General features: G+C 36.0%; 2 protein-coding genes across 3 annotated transcripts; one reads left to right on the forward strand and one right to left on the reverse strand.

Annotated features, from left to right (window-relative positions):
* Positions 1-3,729: 3,729 nt before the first annotated feature.
* LOC132555827 (uncharacterized) lies at positions 3,730-9,482 on the reverse strand. Of its 2 annotated transcripts, XM_060220186.1 has the most exons (10): positions 9,161-9,482; positions 8,748-8,861; positions 8,216-8,330; positions 7,374-7,626; positions 6,561-7,083; positions 5,821-6,007; positions 5,252-5,509; positions 4,827-4,998; positions 4,231-4,379; positions 3,730-3,996 (listed from the first exon to the last, which is right to left on the reverse strand). In XM_060220186.1, exons 1-10 carry the CDS (start codon positions 9,347-9,349, stop codon positions 3,821-3,823), a joined length of 2,136 nt encoding a protein of 711 aa, XP_060076169.1. In that variant the 5' UTR covers positions 9,350-9,482; the 3' UTR covers positions 3,730-3,820. The 2 variants fall into 2 exon arrangements, with proteins under 2 accessions (XP_060076169.1, XP_060076170.1); XM_060220187.1 differs by lacking the exon at positions 3,730-3,996 and having other exon boundaries at positions 4,299-4,379; positions 4,827-4,951.
* Positions 9,483-10,686: 1,204 nt separating this feature from the next.
* Positions 10,687-19,719, forward strand: LOC132555815 (uncharacterized). The gene is made up of 4 exons (XM_060220176.1): positions 10,687-10,754; positions 16,955-17,144; positions 17,720-18,781; positions 19,698-19,719. The coding sequence occupies exons 1-4, from the start codon at positions 10,748-10,750 to the stop codon at positions 19,717-19,719; spliced, it is 1,281 nt and encodes a 426-aa protein (XP_060076159.1). The 5' UTR covers positions 10,687-10,747.
* Positions 19,720-19,930: the final 211 nt, after the last annotated feature.

Raw genomic sequence — 19,930 nt, forward strand, 5'->3', positions numbered from 1 at the left:
TTAATATTGATTTTAATGACAATTTCAATTATAAAATTGAATACGCTGTCTAGACGCGCGGTTTGTTTTAATTAGCGTTGCATTTTAAAAGGTCTGATATCAGAGACTATCAGTTACGGATTTTTATATACGTCATCTGTACCGTTTTATTTTATGGAGATTTGATCATTATTTCTCTTAATGATAACCATCGTTACGGCCCAACAGACGTCGTGTCCTTCTGTTGATCCGACTCTGAAGCCGTGTTTGATGTACGAGATCTCGTTCGTGACGAGATAACTCGAGATAAACAAGTTCAGTTAGTCATCAAACGCACGTTTTACCCTGTGTGCAATATTATTGACTCACCTCACTATTTTGTAACGAAATGATTAATTCGTTAATATTTTCTTATTTTGTTTCCCGACTTAAATTGTCAGAACTTCACAATATCCGGACTTCATAATATCTTCTTAAATATGTTCTTTAAGTGTGAGAACTTCACAATATCCGAACTTCATAATATCTATTTAAATATGTTCTTTAAATGTGAGAACTTCACAATATCCGGACTTCATAATATCTACTTAAATATGTTCTTTAAGTGTGAGAACTTCACAATATCCGGACTTCATAATATCTACTTAAATATGTTCTTTAAGTGTGAGAACTTCACAATATCCGGACTTCATAATATCTACTTAAATATGTTCTTTAAGTGTGAGAACTTCACAATATCCGGACTTCATAATATCTATTTAAATATGTTCTTTAAATGTGAGAACTTCACAATATCCGGACTTCATAATATCTACTTAAATATGTTCTTTAAGTGTGAGAACTTCACAATATCCGGACTTCATAATATCTATTTAAATATGTTCTTTAAGTGTGAGAACTTCACAATATCCGGACTTCATAATATCTACTTAGATATGTTCTTTAAGTGTGAGAACTTCACAATATCCGGACTTCATAATATCTACTTAGATATGTTCTTTAAGTGTGAGAACTTCACAATATCCGGACTTCATAATATCTACTTAGATATATTTTGTTACAGTGTAATTATCGAGTATAACGCATTTTCTGATATATTTAGAGGGATCCCGCTGGCTTAGTCGGTTAAAGTGTTGATCTATGTAACCTCTGGTAGCTAAATCCGGGGTGCATGGTTCGATTCTCCCTTTGCGAGCAGTCTCTGTTCCTTAGAAACGGACCGTTCTGTCCTGACATTGTCGTGTCCTTGGATACTTCAGTCTTATTGGATGGGCTTCTCGTTCAGTACGGTAGACACTAGTAGTGTTTTCTCACTGATGATTTGCAACATTATATTTTCTAAAGATTTTTAAGACATAAAACTGACATCATACATAAAATCTCACGAGAATCTCACGAGATTTCCTCAATTAGGATTATTGATAAGAATATTACAGCCTTTCAAAGCACTTTTATGAAACAAAAATACCAAATGTTATTAGTATGGTTGAATCTGATTAGTGACAGCCGATGCAATACTTTACACTATGAAGTATATGATGACGTTATTCAGAATCAAATTTATATATAAAAAAAAAAAAACATCCTGAAAGCATACACTCCTAAAACAATTTTCTATTTCGCTGATCTTAACTTTATTTTAGTGTCTAATGTAAGTAAAACTTGTTGTTTAAATTAGCTTTTTAAATGGCCAGAGTCTTCAACATGGTGATTCAGAATTATTTTTACGTTATAATCTTTCAGAGGCAATCTCCTAATGAAAGTAATTAGTGTCATGAATATTCAGGATGATAATCAAGCGTTCTTAAATGTCATTTACAATAATCCCTGCTATACATAATGTAGGAAATTATCGAACATACCCCGGGTGTACCTCTACCCGTGGCGAATGAATAATCCCCGAGGGGCTTCCAAGGTGACGTCATGATGGCAAGCTTAGCAGCGCATCCTTACGATAGTCATACCCGATTAATTCGGTCGTTATCATAAGAATCAATTGACCGTGTAACTGAAGTAAAGGGTGTTTATTTTCTCCCGTTAAAGAGGAACCTGAATGTTGATAGGTTCGATTTTCAATGGATTTGCTGTTGTATAAGAACAAAAATGCCGAAAACCGCATCGAAATTCGACCATCCGTTTCCGAGATATATCCGTCTAAACGCGCCGATTCACACCTGCTTCGAGATGTTAATCAAGCAAGCGATCAAATTACCCTGATTTACATCCGGGTGTTGGTGACGTCACAAGTGGAAGCGCGTCGAGGGAAAATCACAAAATTCAACATGGACGGTACTGACTACTCCGACAATGATTCGTACTCTACTGATGGCGCTCTTCGTTTGTCTTGCGAATCATCGCCTTTCGAAGATTCAGACAACGATGTAGTTGACGAGACATCACATTGTGGGGTTCTTCCGTACCAGTTTGAACCATATGAAGACGACGTAGAAGACAGCGAGAACGAAGATGAAACTGTTGATAGCCAAGCTGACCGCATTGGTAACACCGACTGGTAAGAATGTAAACATATAGCTTATGGTAGTATCTTATTTTATACCTGAAGTTAGACCATAGAGTCAACAGTTTTGATATCAAATTATCTATGATATTATGTATAAACAAATATAGGTTGTAGACCATGTGCAATAGCACCAATAGGTCTTCTCGAGCTCGATCAAATGATACTCTGAATACACATGACACTTGTCTAGACAGTAACATAATCTTTCTTAAATGCATGATTATATCTCCAGGAGGGTTTTAAAGCATCATAATCATTACTGGAATGAAGAAAAAAGGTTAAAAATAGACTGAAGTTTCAAGTAAAATTCATTCTCGTATAGTCGTTGAACAATACATATGACAGTAAGTTGAGTAACAGATAATCACTGTTAAATTCATAATATATGACCATGGTTATTTTTATTGTATTAAGGTGTACATGTGGGAATTGCTATCCTATGTCCACGGTGACAGAATCTGTTTGCTGCAGAGAAATCAACCAAGTTAACGACATCAGGAGAGAGGTCCCAAACGTTAATTGTGTCATCGACCATCCAGGTTTTGAACCAGTCTGTCTCAATGTCCATGTATTGAGGGCCGCATACTTTGCATATAGACAGCAGTATGGGGAAGAAATGGAAGACACTCCAGAGTAAGTATTTGTTTACAGGAATGTTTACAAAGTCTTTACTGTCCCAAACAAACACTTTTACAAAATTCAAGTCAGATAAGTTTCATTAAATAATTGTGATTTAGAATCTCTACAAGGAATTAAAAGATCTGATTTTTTTGCAGGAAAAAACAACTTGAAAGCTTTTACAAATTTTAATTGCCCAGCATAAAATTTCATTTTGTAAATGATATATATTCGTGTAAAATTGAATTTCTTGCGCTGTGGTGTTATTTAAAATTCCTACATTATTTTACAGCCGACGTAGGTATGTTGCCTACAGACAACTGGTCAGGTGGTGCTTTGGTTATTTGGGCAGGAAAGTGAGGGTTCTAATTCCATCCTGTGTTGTCAGCAAAGTACGGAGCAACTTCCCAGCTGAAGATGATGAATATACTGGCTTCCAGCATGCAGCATGAAAATTCTTGGGATAAATGACAAAAGTCTCTGTGATATTTTGTATATTTATTTAAAATCGTAATAAATATTTTTTGTATTCTTTTGCTGTTCTATGTAATATTTTCTTTTTACAACAAAATTCAACAGGCAAAAAATTCAAATAACAAATGTAAGCGACATAGATATGTGGATTTCAGAAAAAAATTAGCATCATAAATCAAAGTGGTACGTTTGTACCGGCAGGGTAAGTATTCACTTCAAAAATTAAGTTCAAAAGTTCATAGAAAATCTTGAATGCATTCCTGCTATGGCATCCGACATATCTGGGTGAAGAAAGTCATGACACAACGGTGGAGGAACTGTGGGTGGAATAGGAATTCGTTGCTTTGCTAGTGAAGATCTTTCTGCCATGCTCATGACAACTTCTGTAAGATTTTCCACGTAATCTGAGAGAAAAAATGCAAGTTTCATGATTCATATTTTAACTGTACATTCGATTTCTACATTTACAGAAAAGTTACAATTACCTAAAAACATTCAAATGACACATTCTGTTGATTAAGTGTGCGCTTAAATGTCTGGCAGGTCACGATAGGCAGCTTAAGATAATATACTGAAACTTATATACGAGAAGCAAATGTATTAATACTAATAATTCAAATTCTATACATAAAACTTACCAAAGGTGCTATGAACTTTGACTTTCCTGACGATATGTTCTCCTTTTTTATATTTGGGAAATTCCAAGCGGTAACGCAACACACCGTCTTTATCGACTGCTTGTAATTTGGAGCGGTTTTCATTAAAGTGAAGGGCTGCTAACTGCAACCTGTAGTGAAATATAATGGAAAAGATATAAGTTGATTAAATGTTCCATTGCATCGCATTTACTGTGTAAATTAAACTTCATGCAGTATAGGTAAGTCATGGTATACATCAAATGTCATTAACATACTCCAAATTCAAAGCCAAGTTATACTTCCAACGTGAATCTTTACCAAGAGCTGTGTAAAAAATGCGAGTTGTAGGCATTGAATCTAGCACAAAGTATAAGTGTAAATAATCTACAAAGTTAGATGATCATAGCTTAATTGTTGAAAAAGTAATAATAGGAATTTTAACACAAAAAGGCTAATATACCAAGTCTATATTCCCTTAAAAACTAAGGAGCTCACAAATCTTAAATTTCATGGTATTTGGAAATCTCTTTATAATTGGATCCTTTCTTCTCTGACACGCACACATACATATCAATATACATGTATCACTTACATACCTACATATCATCCCATGATATGAAAACCCAATCATTTTTGGTGCAAAATGATTTATGACAGAATGGTATGCCTCTATGCTGGAAGTCTGTTGTCCTGTGGACAACATAGGAATGTCTTTCTTCATCTGGTTGGAGAGAATGACATCATCTAGTCTTTCACTAACCTTGGTTGCTGTAAAGAGAGTTCAAGAATTATAACAGGAAATAACAAGTTACTTTTCACTTTGTTGATTTTCATTTCAAAATTATGATTAATTAATGGACTGAAATTTTCAATAATTAATGTTTCTTCTATGGTCATGGTTTATTTTCACAAAACATGTCCATAGAATTTGTGTCCATTATTCGTTTGACCCAACACATTTTCCCTACCATTGTTATGCAAGTTGAAGTTAATTTCTGAAATAACTGGTATTGTCAAATACCTGGTTTAATCCATTTCTTCTGCCTTTCTCTACCGGACAGGTCACCATGACAACACTTCTCAAACAGAGATCCATGACCTTCATGTATGTTTTGTACATGGTTTGCTACACTCTGCCACTTTTCCATCATTAGGGAAGGATCTGCAGACGGAGTTGATGCAGCTACCCAATAAAGGTGGTTGCTGATACTCTTTATCCAAGGTGTTAAGGCATCACAATCTTTATCCTTGGATATTGCTGTCAGTTTTTTCTTTAATCCTAGTAATAAAAAAACATGTCAAAATTAGTGAGAAATATTCAACTATCAACCATTATGCAGTTGTCTACAGTCAAACCTGCTTTGGAGCATGTCTTTGTATGATGGATAGATTGATTAAACCCATCCGGTGCAGTTTGCAATGTAGCTGACCTCTATACTAAGGACAACTGTCTATAAAGGACAGTTTTCCTCTAAACCTGGGTCTTCATAAACAATTTTAACTATCTAAAAATGACTTACATATCAAACTTAAACAACCAAGAGTGTTATATGAAATACATATGAAAAGCATTTTTTGTTGAAAACTTACCCTTTGCTACATGCCAGATATCTACACAGTGTTTTGTTTTAGGCATATTTTCCCTGACCCATTTCAAAATTTGTACATGACGATCTGTAACAATCTTCTGTATAGTAATTCCAGCATCACTGAAGGTCTTCACACTTCTGATCAACCCTTCTTTTTCCATGTGGTAGCTACTTTTGACTTCGTTACTCTAAAAATAGAATGTGTGAAATTGATAAATGAATTGAATGTAAAGGCAAGGGATTTATTTGATTTTTTTCCCAACACTTCCAAAAGGATTCACCTGTGAAAAGACAAGGCTGTCTTACAGCCACTAGGGAAAAGACAGTTTAAACATGCTATGATGTCACAAAAGCTGCCAAATGACATCACAATTTCATTCACAAAAAAATTTATTATACCAACACTGAAACAAGGTTTTCAGCATCATGAGTGTGGGAGAAAAAAAATCAATTGTAGGGTTGAAAAGTGAACAAAAAATCTCAACCATCAGGTGGAGATTTTTCTGTCTACGTTACACTCCCATGATGGAATCATATGATAATAGTACAAAACAAATCACAGATTTTCTAGTGACATGTATGGACAGATTTACTTCACATTTGCAAGTTCACATGGCCTCTGTTTGCCCATTGCAGGCCCCCAAGGGGTCATTTCTGACCCATTTTTTCCATATGGGAAAACAAAACATGATCACAATAGAACAAGAGCTTTCAGCTGACAGGTGAACTAAAAACAATTACCTGAACCAATTGCACGTCGACTACTCTGGATTCATCTAAATCCATCATCGTGTAGCTGCCATACTTTGCAGAGTGGCCTGGGGTATCTGCACGTCCATCTCCTCCCAATACAATTTCCCTATTTTCTTGAATCACACTGTCCAAATAGCACTGCTGATGCTCATTCCAAACTTGCAATATGGCTGGCTGAAGAAAATACCTCTGATGTTGCAAAAATGTATCGCAAGATATTGTGGCCATGTTCATAAAGTTGAACATCCGCAGTGATTTGCTTGGAAGCGACCCAGAAAACAGAATTGCACATGAAAGCAGTAAGTTTCCAGCTGGTATTGACCCGATCATTGGTTGGCTCTTCCAAACATTGGTATAGGAACAAAAACCACAGTCCTGTAGAATTTTCACTGCTGTACCGCGCAGCTGTTGAATATGTCCAAATGTTGGGCTGGAGCATCTTGGGCATGCTGAAAATAATTTTAGGAGTTCTGATTCGTAAACCAAAAATTTTCTGTCTCTTCCATCATCCCTGAAAAAAAAAAATTTTACTTTAAATTATTGGTTTGGGCAGTGTATTTTGTCATAATTTGCCAGGCCAACGAAAGGCACTTGCACTGAGTAATAATTTAGCCTTAGTAATAACACAAGAGATCCAAAAAGTGGTGGTGGGATAAAGAAAGTGATATAGATGAAGATGTACAAGTACCATTATGTGGTAAAATGTTACTAATTATGACCCACAAACCTTTTTAACACAGAGGTCTAGTGACCTTTAATAACAATCATTTAACTTTACAATTGATCATAACAAAAAATCACCTTTCATCATCTATGTTGCTATCAGAGTCAACATCTTCATCTGCTTCACTCTGAAATGACGCATTAAATGAACTGTCAAGCAAGTCTTCTTGGGGACTATGGTCATCCATATCTCCATTGTCCTCCTCTGTGCCATCATGATCAAAAGTAAGATTGTGGTCCTCGCACATGTTGGTGTTTGACGTTTGTTCTGGTTTTATAATATCACACTGGATGGCCACAGACTTGCATTCATTGGATGTCGTCTGACATACTACAATAAAGAAAAATGATAAAAGTGGTGTAACACACTAAGAGAATGAAAACACTTTTTTTCTGAGCTCAGAATATGATAACTTTCTCCTATTCAACACCTTTACAGCAACGTAACATTGGGCTGCACCTGTTCCTTTGGAGCAGAGAGTAGTAGTAAAGTGTAACTATTTAACAATCCGCCATCCATAATGCAGATACCAGAATTAAAAAAACTCTGAAGAAAAAGGTTGTACCAGTTTACAAAAGCACTGGAAACAAGGTCATAATACTAACATCAGGATTCAAGATGGGTGTATTACTAACGAAACTCGAAAGTGTACTGGAAAACAAATTCATTAAAAATTGCAAAAAATTGCAAAAAATTGTAGGGGGGACTCCATCAAACACCCTACACAAATCATTTGTTTTGTGAACAAGATATTATAATTGCAATTTTAACTCCGAGGATTGAGTGTATATTTATCTTCCTTTTCGCAAATCAAACAGAACTGTCTTCATTACAATATGATGAACTGTTAATACATCTGCATAAATTTAACTACACCCAATATCAATTTCTGATGCATAATTTTGATTAATCACTGTACCTTGGTTATGAGTTTTAAAACTTGTTTGTATTTTCTTTGACCTTCTTGCTGGCTTCTTCAAACCTACTTGGCAACCATAGGTTCTTGTTAAAGCTGTTGTTGATCCTGATGGTGTCTAAAAAAACGTTAAAATACACAAACTTCAATAAAACACATGAAAACCCTGTTACATAAGTATCCCTTCTGCCCCATGCCTCTCTGTTATCTGCCTATATCAGACTCCGTAATATCAAGAAAAAATACTAGTTTTTTAACTTTTAAGAAAACAAGCTTATTTTTAATCTAGGTATAAGACTGTTATAATAAAGCACTTTTCAAATACTTCTTTATGAACTCTGATCTGGTATCAATATCAAAATATATCCAACAAAGCTGAATCTGGTTCTAACTTCTACGGAATGGATGCTAAAAACTAGGACATAGTTACAAACTCTATTAATACCATTTAGATTCTATATGCTAAAATAAATTGTCAGATGTTTCCTCTCCATGAACTAATTGCACTTTGAATTGTTTATCCTCAAATTCTTACATGTGGTGTTGAGTTATCACTCTCCATACCGCACACCATGGTATTATTCGAACCGTTGTCAACATCATGGTCAATCTCCATCAGTTCTGTTGCTTGGAAATGCTGTGACAGTATCTGGAGGGGAAAACAAATGATCAAAATCAAAATAATAATGACTTTTAAAATTTCATATCATAATTCAAATTTGAGACAAAAAGGTGTGACTGGTATATACTAGCTGATACTGGTATAATACCTTCACTTTAAATGTACATGCTGTATATTTGATTCTCTTCCCAGTATAGAAAGTTGGGGCACCATTATACATATGTGTAATATAGACCGATGAAACATTGACTAGAATTCTAGTTGTCTGAATGTTTAACAAAATTATGAAAATACCAATACGCACGTCATTACTAAATTGTACATACCCTAGCATTTTCTCTCTTAGTAAAAGCCATTCTTTGTCTCTTTGGCGGTGGTGGCGTGTCTGTAATATTAGACATCGGGCTTGGTTCTGAAGCGTGTATAGATGGAACAGCATCTGGAAGCAGGTCCTTTCTTCGGACTGACTGGCCTAAACTTTCCATGATCTTATACTTCGCCGGGTAACAGGACATGTCGAAATGTTTCGAACAAATTACAGAATGTTTGGTGGCTCCGGCCCAGTTCTTCCTTTTCGTTGTTACAAATGAAGTCCACTTTCTACAAATATCATTATTCTTCAATGGAAAGAAATGAAGGGAAACTCCATCTTTACTGGTGTTGCTGCAACCGAAAACAACACATCTTTTTCCTGAACGTCCGGCAGTCGGCGACGGGTCACCCATGGTCACAATAATTGACAGAAAAATCCACGAACGCTCACAAATATTTGAAACCTAAGTAAAACAGTCCACAGATGATGACACTACTGTTACTTTACCATCAATTATAGTATAAATTAGTCGAATAACATTCAAGTAGGCCAAAAAAACGAAACGATATAACCTGGCTTCTGCTGAAAAACTAATGGCTGCCGGAGTGGGACAGAACGCGCGCTTCCACTTGTGACGTCACTACTGAAGAGCTATGTTACAGTGCCGTTCGATGATCTCGTTCAGGTGTGTTTTTAGCGTTTTCGACAATAACTTTGGAACGCGTGGATCGTTTTCGGCGATTTTTGCGGTAAATGAACGAGCAAAGGCTATTTGATTTAATGACACATATATGACAAAGCATTCAGGTTCCTCTTTAAGACATCTGCTGCACTGGTACATAACCTGAATAACCGAATCAATGTCCATACAGCTGGCTTCAGGCGAGAAGCAAAGTACGTGAATGTTTTGAGATATACACCAGGGGGGTTTCACTAAATGAAATCTGATCGTTACGGGTGTGAACAACGATACCGAGTACCACGTGACTTGGCTAGCTTGATGAGGGTATTGAAGTGTATGATGAGTCTTTATATAGGATGCTGAGAGTGATGCAGACATCTGTTTGTCTAGCTGGTTTAGTTCTCCTCTCAGCTTCTCGCCGGGTACGTGGCTGGTATTGATGTTGTCGTGTCGTCTGCTTTACAGTGTGGTCAGCTGTCAAATTCTCATTTCTGATAACTCCTCTAGTCAGAGAAGCTGACACGTAGTATATAGACTGTCGTCTGCTCATTCATCAATATTTACATCTCTTTCCTTCCTGTATCAACAAACCAGAGGAATGTGTACATTATCCTTCTCGTCTGCTCGCGGTCAGTCAGTGAAATATTGACATCTTCATTTTTTACGGATTGCTATCGTCTGCTCTTCTATAACAATTTCGTTGATGTTGCGTGATGCCCAATAACACTGGCGCCTTTCTGATGTTAAACATCAGCGAATCATTTTTATATGTTTTATGCCGACGAAACATTTCAAAGAGAATTATTGTTTGTGATTTGATGAGAATTTTGCAATGTACCACAACACGGACCAAAGATATATGAGATTGTGGAATGAAATGAACTTTGTCTTGTGATAAGGAAGCACTTCTTTTACAATATGACTGGTAAGTACTAAACTTAATTATTTCAAATTTTCGCAGGACAACATAGCTTTTTCATGGATTTTATGCAGCTTTATATTCAAAGAAAAAAAACATTTCTTTCAAAACGTTCCTGCTAATGCTTCCGCTTGATATCTAAAACCACAGCTACATTATCTGACATGTCTTTGGTCATGAAGAAGGGGTAAAGCATTTAAAACATTTTTTTTTCAATTTTTAAAATAATTGTTACTTTTTAAATTACGATATCAGCATTAAGAATTCTGTAAATTTTAGTTCAGTTTATTTTAAGAATTTTTGGGTTTTTTTCCAGTTTTCCTCAAGCACACTTGTGTACTGTGAATTCCATTATATTTTATCAAATCGACTTACAGTAACTTTTAGACTTGTGTAGAATTAGCATATCTGTTTCTCTAATGCTAGTGTATCTGTAATTACATCCGAATGTCTGGGTATGCTAGATTTTTATGCACTAATTGGGGACAAAAAGTATGGAAGGCGTAAACATTTTCAACTTTTAAAAATATAGCTTTACTTACTTTTTAAAAACAGTTTTAATTCTGATATATAACTAATTATTTATCTAATTACTTAATCATTTAATTAAATGCTTTCAATCGTTAAACGTCGGTTATCCATGAAGACTAACTATTGCTATGACGTCATAATAATGAAGACGTCATTTCTCTGTAGTTAATATCTGATGTGTCCATCCAGAAGATGGCATGACCAAAAATTAGTGTGATGCTGCGTTTATTGCTTGAGTTCGTAAAGTAAATTGATTTTGAAATAAATCCGGATATCTCAAAAATTAAGTAGGTCTTACGAGAAAAGCTAATTTAAAAAAGTGATTAGCACCAATTTCATTGCTGTTGTCAAGTGACATAAGCAAGTAACAATTTATCAGACTTTGAATCGGGATCTTATCTTGATAAATGGTTAATGATCCACGAACAATCATCTTCATCAGACACGTTCGGGGGATTGTTTTCCCGTTATATGGCTCCCAAGTAATACTTTATTGCATTGAGGTATGAATTTATCTGTGCGCACGTGCATCCATTCGTTCTCGCCTCTCGACCCCATAGAGAGAAAATCAACCCAAACAAATCAATTCCGATACTGGCTGAGAAAGATCAAACTTTCACCTGGGGATTTACCTGTTGTAAACACCTGGCAGGATGGTAATTAGATTTTTATTTCATCTAACACGAATCATTTACGCCTTTGATCCCATGAAACGCTCACAGTTGTGTATCAAACAAGATTACGATTGAAAATGATCAGGTTACACTCTGATCGATTAAATCCTTTTACGATGCTGAAATGAACACACGGCGCGAGCGGAAATCGACATCAGCCTGAACAGCATACCTGGGCATTACCTGTATCTAATTAGCATTTACAAGCAATTACTCGACTTCCTAACGGTACCGGTTTGTAGGCCGTCACTGGGTCACGTGCGTACATAGAACATTTACAAGCGAAATGTTGTCTAATCGTTTGGTTTGAAAGATATTCTAACCTGTTACATCATTTTTCATTCACAAGCTAGCGGTATTATGAAAGTTGGATTACGGGAATTTATAGTATTTTTTATGTGGTCAAACGTACCATTACATACTTTATAGAAGTAAACTTTTCATTATACCTGTATTCACGTGACATTACTGACACCTGTGGAATAAGACGAACTTTCTCACCATCATCAAATTAATATTTAATTATTAAAAACAGGACAAAATGGTATACAATGTGTATCGTTTTCCGTATCGTTCGCGCAATGACATCTTTGAAGAATAGCTTTGTTTGTTTGTTTGTCAGTTTTTGTTTTTTTTTTTCAGATAATTACTACGTATACTGGTTTTGTAACTGTTTCAAGAATTTCTTGTAGTAAGTCGGTATCGATACGCTAGTGGTGTGTAAACAGAATTATTTGGTTTGGTCTATTTTGAATTGTATTTGGCTCAACATGAGAGATGACAACACCACCGTAAACAAAGGTCATATTCAGTTAATCTCGAAATTCAAATTACAGTCAAGCATTTGATAACCTTGTGCAGAGCACCCTATAACTAAACCTACCAAATGTTGGATTCACATATTTCTCACCCGTCAAAGATGCTTTGTGGAAATCTAGCTTTGTCCTAAACGACATATTAGACGCAGAATCTACAGAATTTAGATGCAAATGAGGTTGTTCAATTTTCTAGATTGTCAGACAATTAAGGATGTGGCTCTTTGAACTGCAGTGTCTCTGCTTTGTCCCCCGTTCATTGTTCACCGGGTTCCTCTGGGCCTTAAGTGTCACCGGTCACGAGAAGGCGCGCGCGGGATAAATCAATGAATTAATGAGTGTTCCCTATTGTCGTGTAAACGGTAATTGTTGAAGGGATAATACACGTTTATTGATGGTAGAGTGATTGTAACAACCCCCATTATACACAATTCGTACAGCCATTGGCAGCGTTGTATTGAAAAGATGTTATTTGGCCAAAATGTGCTTTTTTGTACCATTTAACAGTTTTTTTAAAAGCAAAATCTACGAAAAACGAACCTAAATTCATTTTAACAAATCCTTATCGGTTTTTTTTTTCTTTTTTGACTAAATTGAGTCGGATAACTGTTAGTTATCTTGTGTATCCATGCCTACCGTTCATGATGGCTTAATGCTATTTAGCTTTTATCATGTTTTCATCATGCGGGTATCATGTGTTATTGTTTTATCTTTCAACCCGAGGCTACATCACGTGCGACATAGTTGTAAATCGTCACTTCCGCTTCAATTACTGAAACAGGTGCTCGTAGCATTTGTTTATCATGACGAGACATCTATACGGGCTGGAAACAGATGTGACGTCACGGTTCCCAGTCTTGTTTCTGATATACTTGACTTTTTTACTGTATTTATAATCTATTTTAAAGCTTTAAAATATGTCTTTTCTGTTATTTATAAATACAAATCCTGTTTTCTCCTTTCTGTAATGATAAAATGCCAGTCTGTAAATAATGATACATGCGTTTTTTATTTTATTTTTTATATCTCATTCCCATATCGCTGTTGAAGCCAGAACAAGTGAGAGTTACAGTCGAATTTATAGTGGTCTAAGCGACATGCAAAACGAAATAGAAGGGCATAAGCGAAATCTGATATCCTGTATGGCATGTTGTTATATTGTTTCCTTATAAATCTTCGGTTAATTATAATAATATCGCGGATACTAACTTGACCATTTAATTATTTCGTCAGTGTAATTAAATTCGACGCTCTGTCTAATTGGCGTGGTGTGTAAAATGGGTGACGTTTTGTGTACGATTGATGCATGTAATTTTATTTTTATTGATAGAAATATTTATGGCGGAGGTTTTTTTGGGGGTCAATATATACTTCTAAAAAAAAATATGATTGAAATAAAAAAAATTCACCACATTCTTTCGTGCCGATATCGGTTATATTGGAAACAATATCTGGAATAGAAAAAAATGTATTTTTGTGCAAAATTCGTTAGAAACTAGCGTATTATTTTTTTGTATTCCTCTCAGGCGCCCCAGTTGGTGTCTCCTACCGTTTACACGGGGTTTTAGTCACGATTAATGAGGGGAATACGTTTCCTGGTACAGATGTTCAGTACAATATAATGTGTCTTGGGATTTAGGGGCCAGTCTCCTATCATAGGGGACATCTGTCACGTTGCAGGAACGGCTGCTCCCACCGAAGATTCTTTAGAGATGGTCCGAATGTTCTATAGAGATGGTCCGAATGTTGTATAGAGATGGTTCGAGTGTTCTATAGAGATGGTCCGAATGTTGTATAGAGATGGTTCGAATTTTCTATAGAGATAGTCCGAATGGTTACTGTCGTCTCATCTGATCCAGTTAAAATCCAAACTTTTTGTATGATAAATTTCTTTTGAATCTGAAAGATTTATTTATTGAATTTTGCCAATAACAACTGCTCTTCGTAAATCTCATCTTGTTCATGTTTTTCATATTTTTCATTTTGCGGGAATACAACGCATTTTATTAATTTGAACTGGTTTTATATCAGCAATTACGGCATTTCAGCTTTTCAGCAAACAACGCAACGCAGCAGTTAAAATGCATTCTGTACTGCCAGAAAACTTCGGGCTTTTCCGTCTCATAACGTAATGACGGAAATGCCCGAACTGTTTTCCGTCGAAAAATTATGTAACAATTCATACTGATAAAATCTTAAACCATTTTATGGTTTACTGACAGTGACTTAATGGCTGACTTGTCTTATCCCTGGGGTCTTTACCAACCCCCAGGGAATCCAACCCATCTGGGATTCACTTTTCTACCTAGAGGGAATGATTTGTCTCAACACATTGACATTTACATCGACCAAGCATACAGATCATAACTCGATAAGAATAAAGCTGATTTATTGCTATGTAATCAGGAGAACAATGCCTATCATTAGAAATACAAAAAAATTGATCAAAGAGTCGTGTCATATTTTACCCAGAAATATTGTTCTAATCATTCAACGGTTAAAACATTTTAAATAAAAGCCATGACATTTCTGTATCCACGGTAACAAGTATTCGAGCCCTTGTAGGCGTGTACCAGTACACAGACAGAACAGGTATTTGTTTTGAAGGACTCCCCACTGTTTACGTAATGCTAGTTTCGTTTTTGTTTTTTGACGAAATCAACCGGATAATCATAGACTATTTTAGATTTTCGTAAATAAATGTACAAAAATATTTTAAGACATTAAGATTCAACCCCAAAAGTTTAGTTTTGTAGTAGATATTCGATACAACGAATAATGATTAGAATTAGCGTCATAAAATTGTCTCGTCCTCTCCGGATAGGTTATAAAGTAGGAGCAAATTAAAAATGATACAGCTGTTTCGTCATTTTAGGACACTGTTTTGAAATCAGTGACAATAACAGAGAAACATATTGACCAAATCCTACTTCAGTATTCCTTAATAATGAAATGTATGCTCTTATCAAAGCAGTTCATCAATAGTAAATTTGAGAAATTTTAAATAGTAAGTTCTTTTTCTTTACTTTTAATCGGTTTTATGATTTTATTTTAATCTTTGCTGCATATACTCTCAAATACAACTAAAACATAAAAAAACCATTGGTTACGGGGACAATAACCGCCCTCAATGGAAGCGCAGGTTATGGGTTTTGTTGTCACGTGACAAATAGATGAATACAAAAATTACTTGGATGAATAGACATTTACTAGAGATAAAAAAATCAAAAGGTTTTTGTTATAAAACTAACGAATTAGATGGCGATAATCATATTACGTTTATTTAATCGGGTTCTCCATAAAAAATTCAAATTGTCACGGTTCTAATTTCTACACAGAAAACAACAATACCGTATCTGACAATAGAACGATCACCATGACAACAAACAGAGGCTAACCTCACATCGTACCGGCTAAATTACAATGTTTATTTATTTTACTGATGGAATACGTTGGCGCTTTTTAAGATGAATTCTGATTTTCACGTCTTTGTTGTTTCGCGGAACAAATAATTGTTTATGGCCTTGGCATGTCGACACTGAACCTGAATTTATCATCTGGCAGACTAGACGCTTGGATTTTGAGAGAGAATAGATGTAATCTTAATTTATAAGCTAATGTTGGTTTGCTGATCCTCTTAGCATTGCACGAGCTTTCGATATTCGTTTCTAGTGAAGTTTATCATAAAAGGGCAAAACCAGCTCACAAATAGAAGTTATATTTAAAAGGGTTAGAAGAACGCATAGAACAGTGACACGTACGTGGATAAAAAGCGGGAAATACCGACATCATTACTAAAATTATAATTTATTTAGAGCAAAATATTGGGACAAGAAGAACAAATATAACAAAACAAGCAGGGTATGAGAAAAATAATCCATCACCCTCCTTTAAATATCTGGTAAAAGGTCCAAACACTCAGGAAACCCCCATTTCCCAACGTTATACTCTTCTCCTCGGATAGGGATTCCACTACATAACACAAAGAGAGTAAAATATTCTGCTAAGCTAACAAGTTTTACTCTAAATTAATGTTATAACTGTCTTTGCTAGTAAATACGGATGTATTCCTTCCTATTTTCCATAATTTTGGAAAAATTACATTTTAGACACGGGAAACCGCCATTTTTTCGCTAATATAAAATATGACAAAATATCAAATGACAAAGTTTTTTCGTGTTTACAGATATTCCTGTCTCGACCTTGTCGCCCTTGAACTCTACTGATATCATAGTCAACAAGAAGGAGATGAAGATTGAGACGGTGATCATCATTCTCTGGGCGTCAGGGGGCGTTCTCTTACTCGTGCTTATGATGTTACTAGTCTGCATACTTAAAACTAACCGGAAAACTTTCGGCCAAGGGCGACGTGAAAGGTACGTATGGAGTTATCTGTCATGCTATAAGAGTTATCGTTCCTATTTTTAGTGTTGTTCATTGTATTATAGCTGCCTTAGAATAAAAGTTATCGCCTCTTCGTTGGTTTTGTTCCACGGCAAACGTTGAAGTATATACGAAAAATGTGTTTTCTCTTTTCGATTGCATTCCTTCACCGACTTCAATGCCGACGGCACGTAATGTATAAAGAATTATTTCCCTTGCTTAAGTCATCTTTCATACCTGTGGCAGTCAGAAATTTTGATCGTTTACCGTTACCTTCGGAATCTACTTAAAAAGTATATATTTACTTAAATACACATGTAAAATGGGCACGATTTACGTGCCATCACGTCTTATCGACAGGGAAGTTATGTATTTTCGAGTTGTTTCCCTTTAGAAGTTAGCCTTACTCCATTCGCATCCTGAGATAGGATAAAGAAATTATTATCGCAAACAGACCTAGACGTTCCAATCGTCATAGATCATCGTCATTTCACGCGAAGAGTTATCGGCTCTTGATAATAAATTAGTTTTGTTTTCATATATATTGAATATTGTTATTTTGTTGCAGCCCTAATGTTTTTCGAATCGGACGGGATCCGAATGAGTCACGTGGAGGAGGCGTGAATCCCGCGTTCACTAATTATGACGAGATTTGGACGTGGATACCAGTAATAAGAGGCAACCAAGGTGAATGTGCTAACGAATGTGAACGAGATACTGGAACCGGAAGTAGAGAAAACAACACAGCCTCCTCAAACGACGCCTTGTCGAGGACATTAGAACCACCGCCGTATAGTGTTGCCATAACAACTCCGTCCTACCCACCAGGTGGCGTTACGTACACAACAGCAAACCCTACTTCCGGTGAAAACTCCAGATATCTATATTCGGTTAGTAATGAAAGTACGAATATGTCGTCATCTATTGTTACAACTTGTACCACAGCATTAAGTAGACCAGTAGTTTCATCGTCTGTCTCAAACAATGTAGGTAGTCATGGTGATCGACAAAACAATATAAATACTTCTAATAGCCGTCATAAATCCGTCATCAATGTCGTGCATAAAAATGAAAGAGACTCTGAGAGAAACCAACAAAGAACATGGGATGTAAGGGACCCTTGGCGAAGTCCTGAGATAAGTCGTCCTGACGTTGCTATAGTTACAGAAGCAGAACCACGTATTCAAGGAAGACGGTCGCGCGATATGACAAGATCTCGTACACATTACGTGCGAGATGCGAGACACCAGGTTTCTCGTCCCACCTCTAACGATATCACCTATCATATACCAGAGGAAAATGTTGCACTTCCCAACACAGATGATATTCACACACTATATCCGGAATTGTTTGGGAACGAGGTCCCTGTTTTAGCGCATGCGCAACGCATGAGTAGAGAATTCGTTTATGACGCGGAAGCAGGTTTATACTCCTTCACAACGGAGAATAATGGTCCCCGAGTTTGGTGCGACATCCCACCAAGTTTGTTAGACGAGGAAGGACCCCCACCCTACACTCCCCCACCCGATTATCCGGGCCATAGAAACAGACAACAGCGACGCCGTGATCGTTCTCGGCCTGCACCCAAGGCCAATAACTCTGTCACTGACCGTCGGGCTCCTCTCGTGAGGTATTTGTGTATGACAGCATGTTGTGGTCGCATTGTTTCTTTTGTATTACATCTTTACCTCCCTATGTGTGCGCTCTTTTTTATTGATTTCCATTCGGACCGCTTCGGAGCTTATCCGTCTTTCTCTGACACCTGCTTTTACTATCACATGATTGAGCATGCGTCACATGAACCTTTCTTTGTTTGAGACAGACAAAGTTTCCCTCTGCTTCACATGCTTGTTGTTGTACCTATGACCCACGAACATGTTTAGGATTGAATTGTCTAAAATAAAAAAAAATTAAACTTTTTGATAAACTTCACTTTACATTTTAATAAATTAAAAATTGCTCCCGATATTGTTGTTGAAGTGTATAACGGGAGTTCACAAAAACAAGGGATTCTGCGGATAAATGATTAAAATTAGGATCAAACATGATGTGCGATCTTAATAATTACGATACTACTACAGTCTAATTCAAATTATCTATTGTCGCAAGTATCGGTCATTTGTCATTAGTACGAAACGAAACATTAGTGGTCACGTGATTAACATTTAATATGAAATATTTTGGATATTGATGATATGGATTAAAAGCATGACTGTTGTTTTGTGTCACGTGATTATTGTTCGTATCAACATCTTTTTCAATTTCATGTTAACTTTGATATGTAAACTCTTACTTGAATAATTATATGTAAAATTACATATATTGTATTATGGAAAAACGATCCAAATAGATTACACGACTTTCTTGAAAGTGAAATAAATGTAGCGAGTGGAATTCAGTATAAAATTTTAAAAATGTCCAAGTTTAGAAAATGGTATTGTTATCGATATTGAAATCTTTCATACACGCAAACCACAATGAGTTCATTCTTCTATATCGTTAACATTTTTTTTATTATAAATGAAGATTTTTTTTTCTCGTTTCAGGTTAGAATATGATTACTTCTAAAGAAAGAGCTTCGGGTTCAGAAGAAGAAGAACCTCCGAGGGTATTCTAGATGGATTGATCCATTAATGGGCATCGCTCCCATTTATACCGAGCTTCCGGTTTTCAACATACTATAAAAAGTGCAGTGCTGTCTGTATGATGCACTTCCGGTTGTATTTCCAAAGACGTACAAGGTCCTCGCACCCATTTTTACGACACTTCCGGTTACGTA

The sequence above is a fragment of the Ylistrum balloti genome, unplaced genomic scaffold, assembly GCF_031769215.1.
Source record: "Ylistrum balloti isolate Yb309-2 unplaced genomic scaffold, AGI_CSIRO_Ybal_v1 Utg370518, whole genome shotgun sequence".
NCBI lineage: Eukaryota > Metazoa > Mollusca > Bivalvia > Pectinida > Pectinidae > Ylistrum > Ylistrum balloti.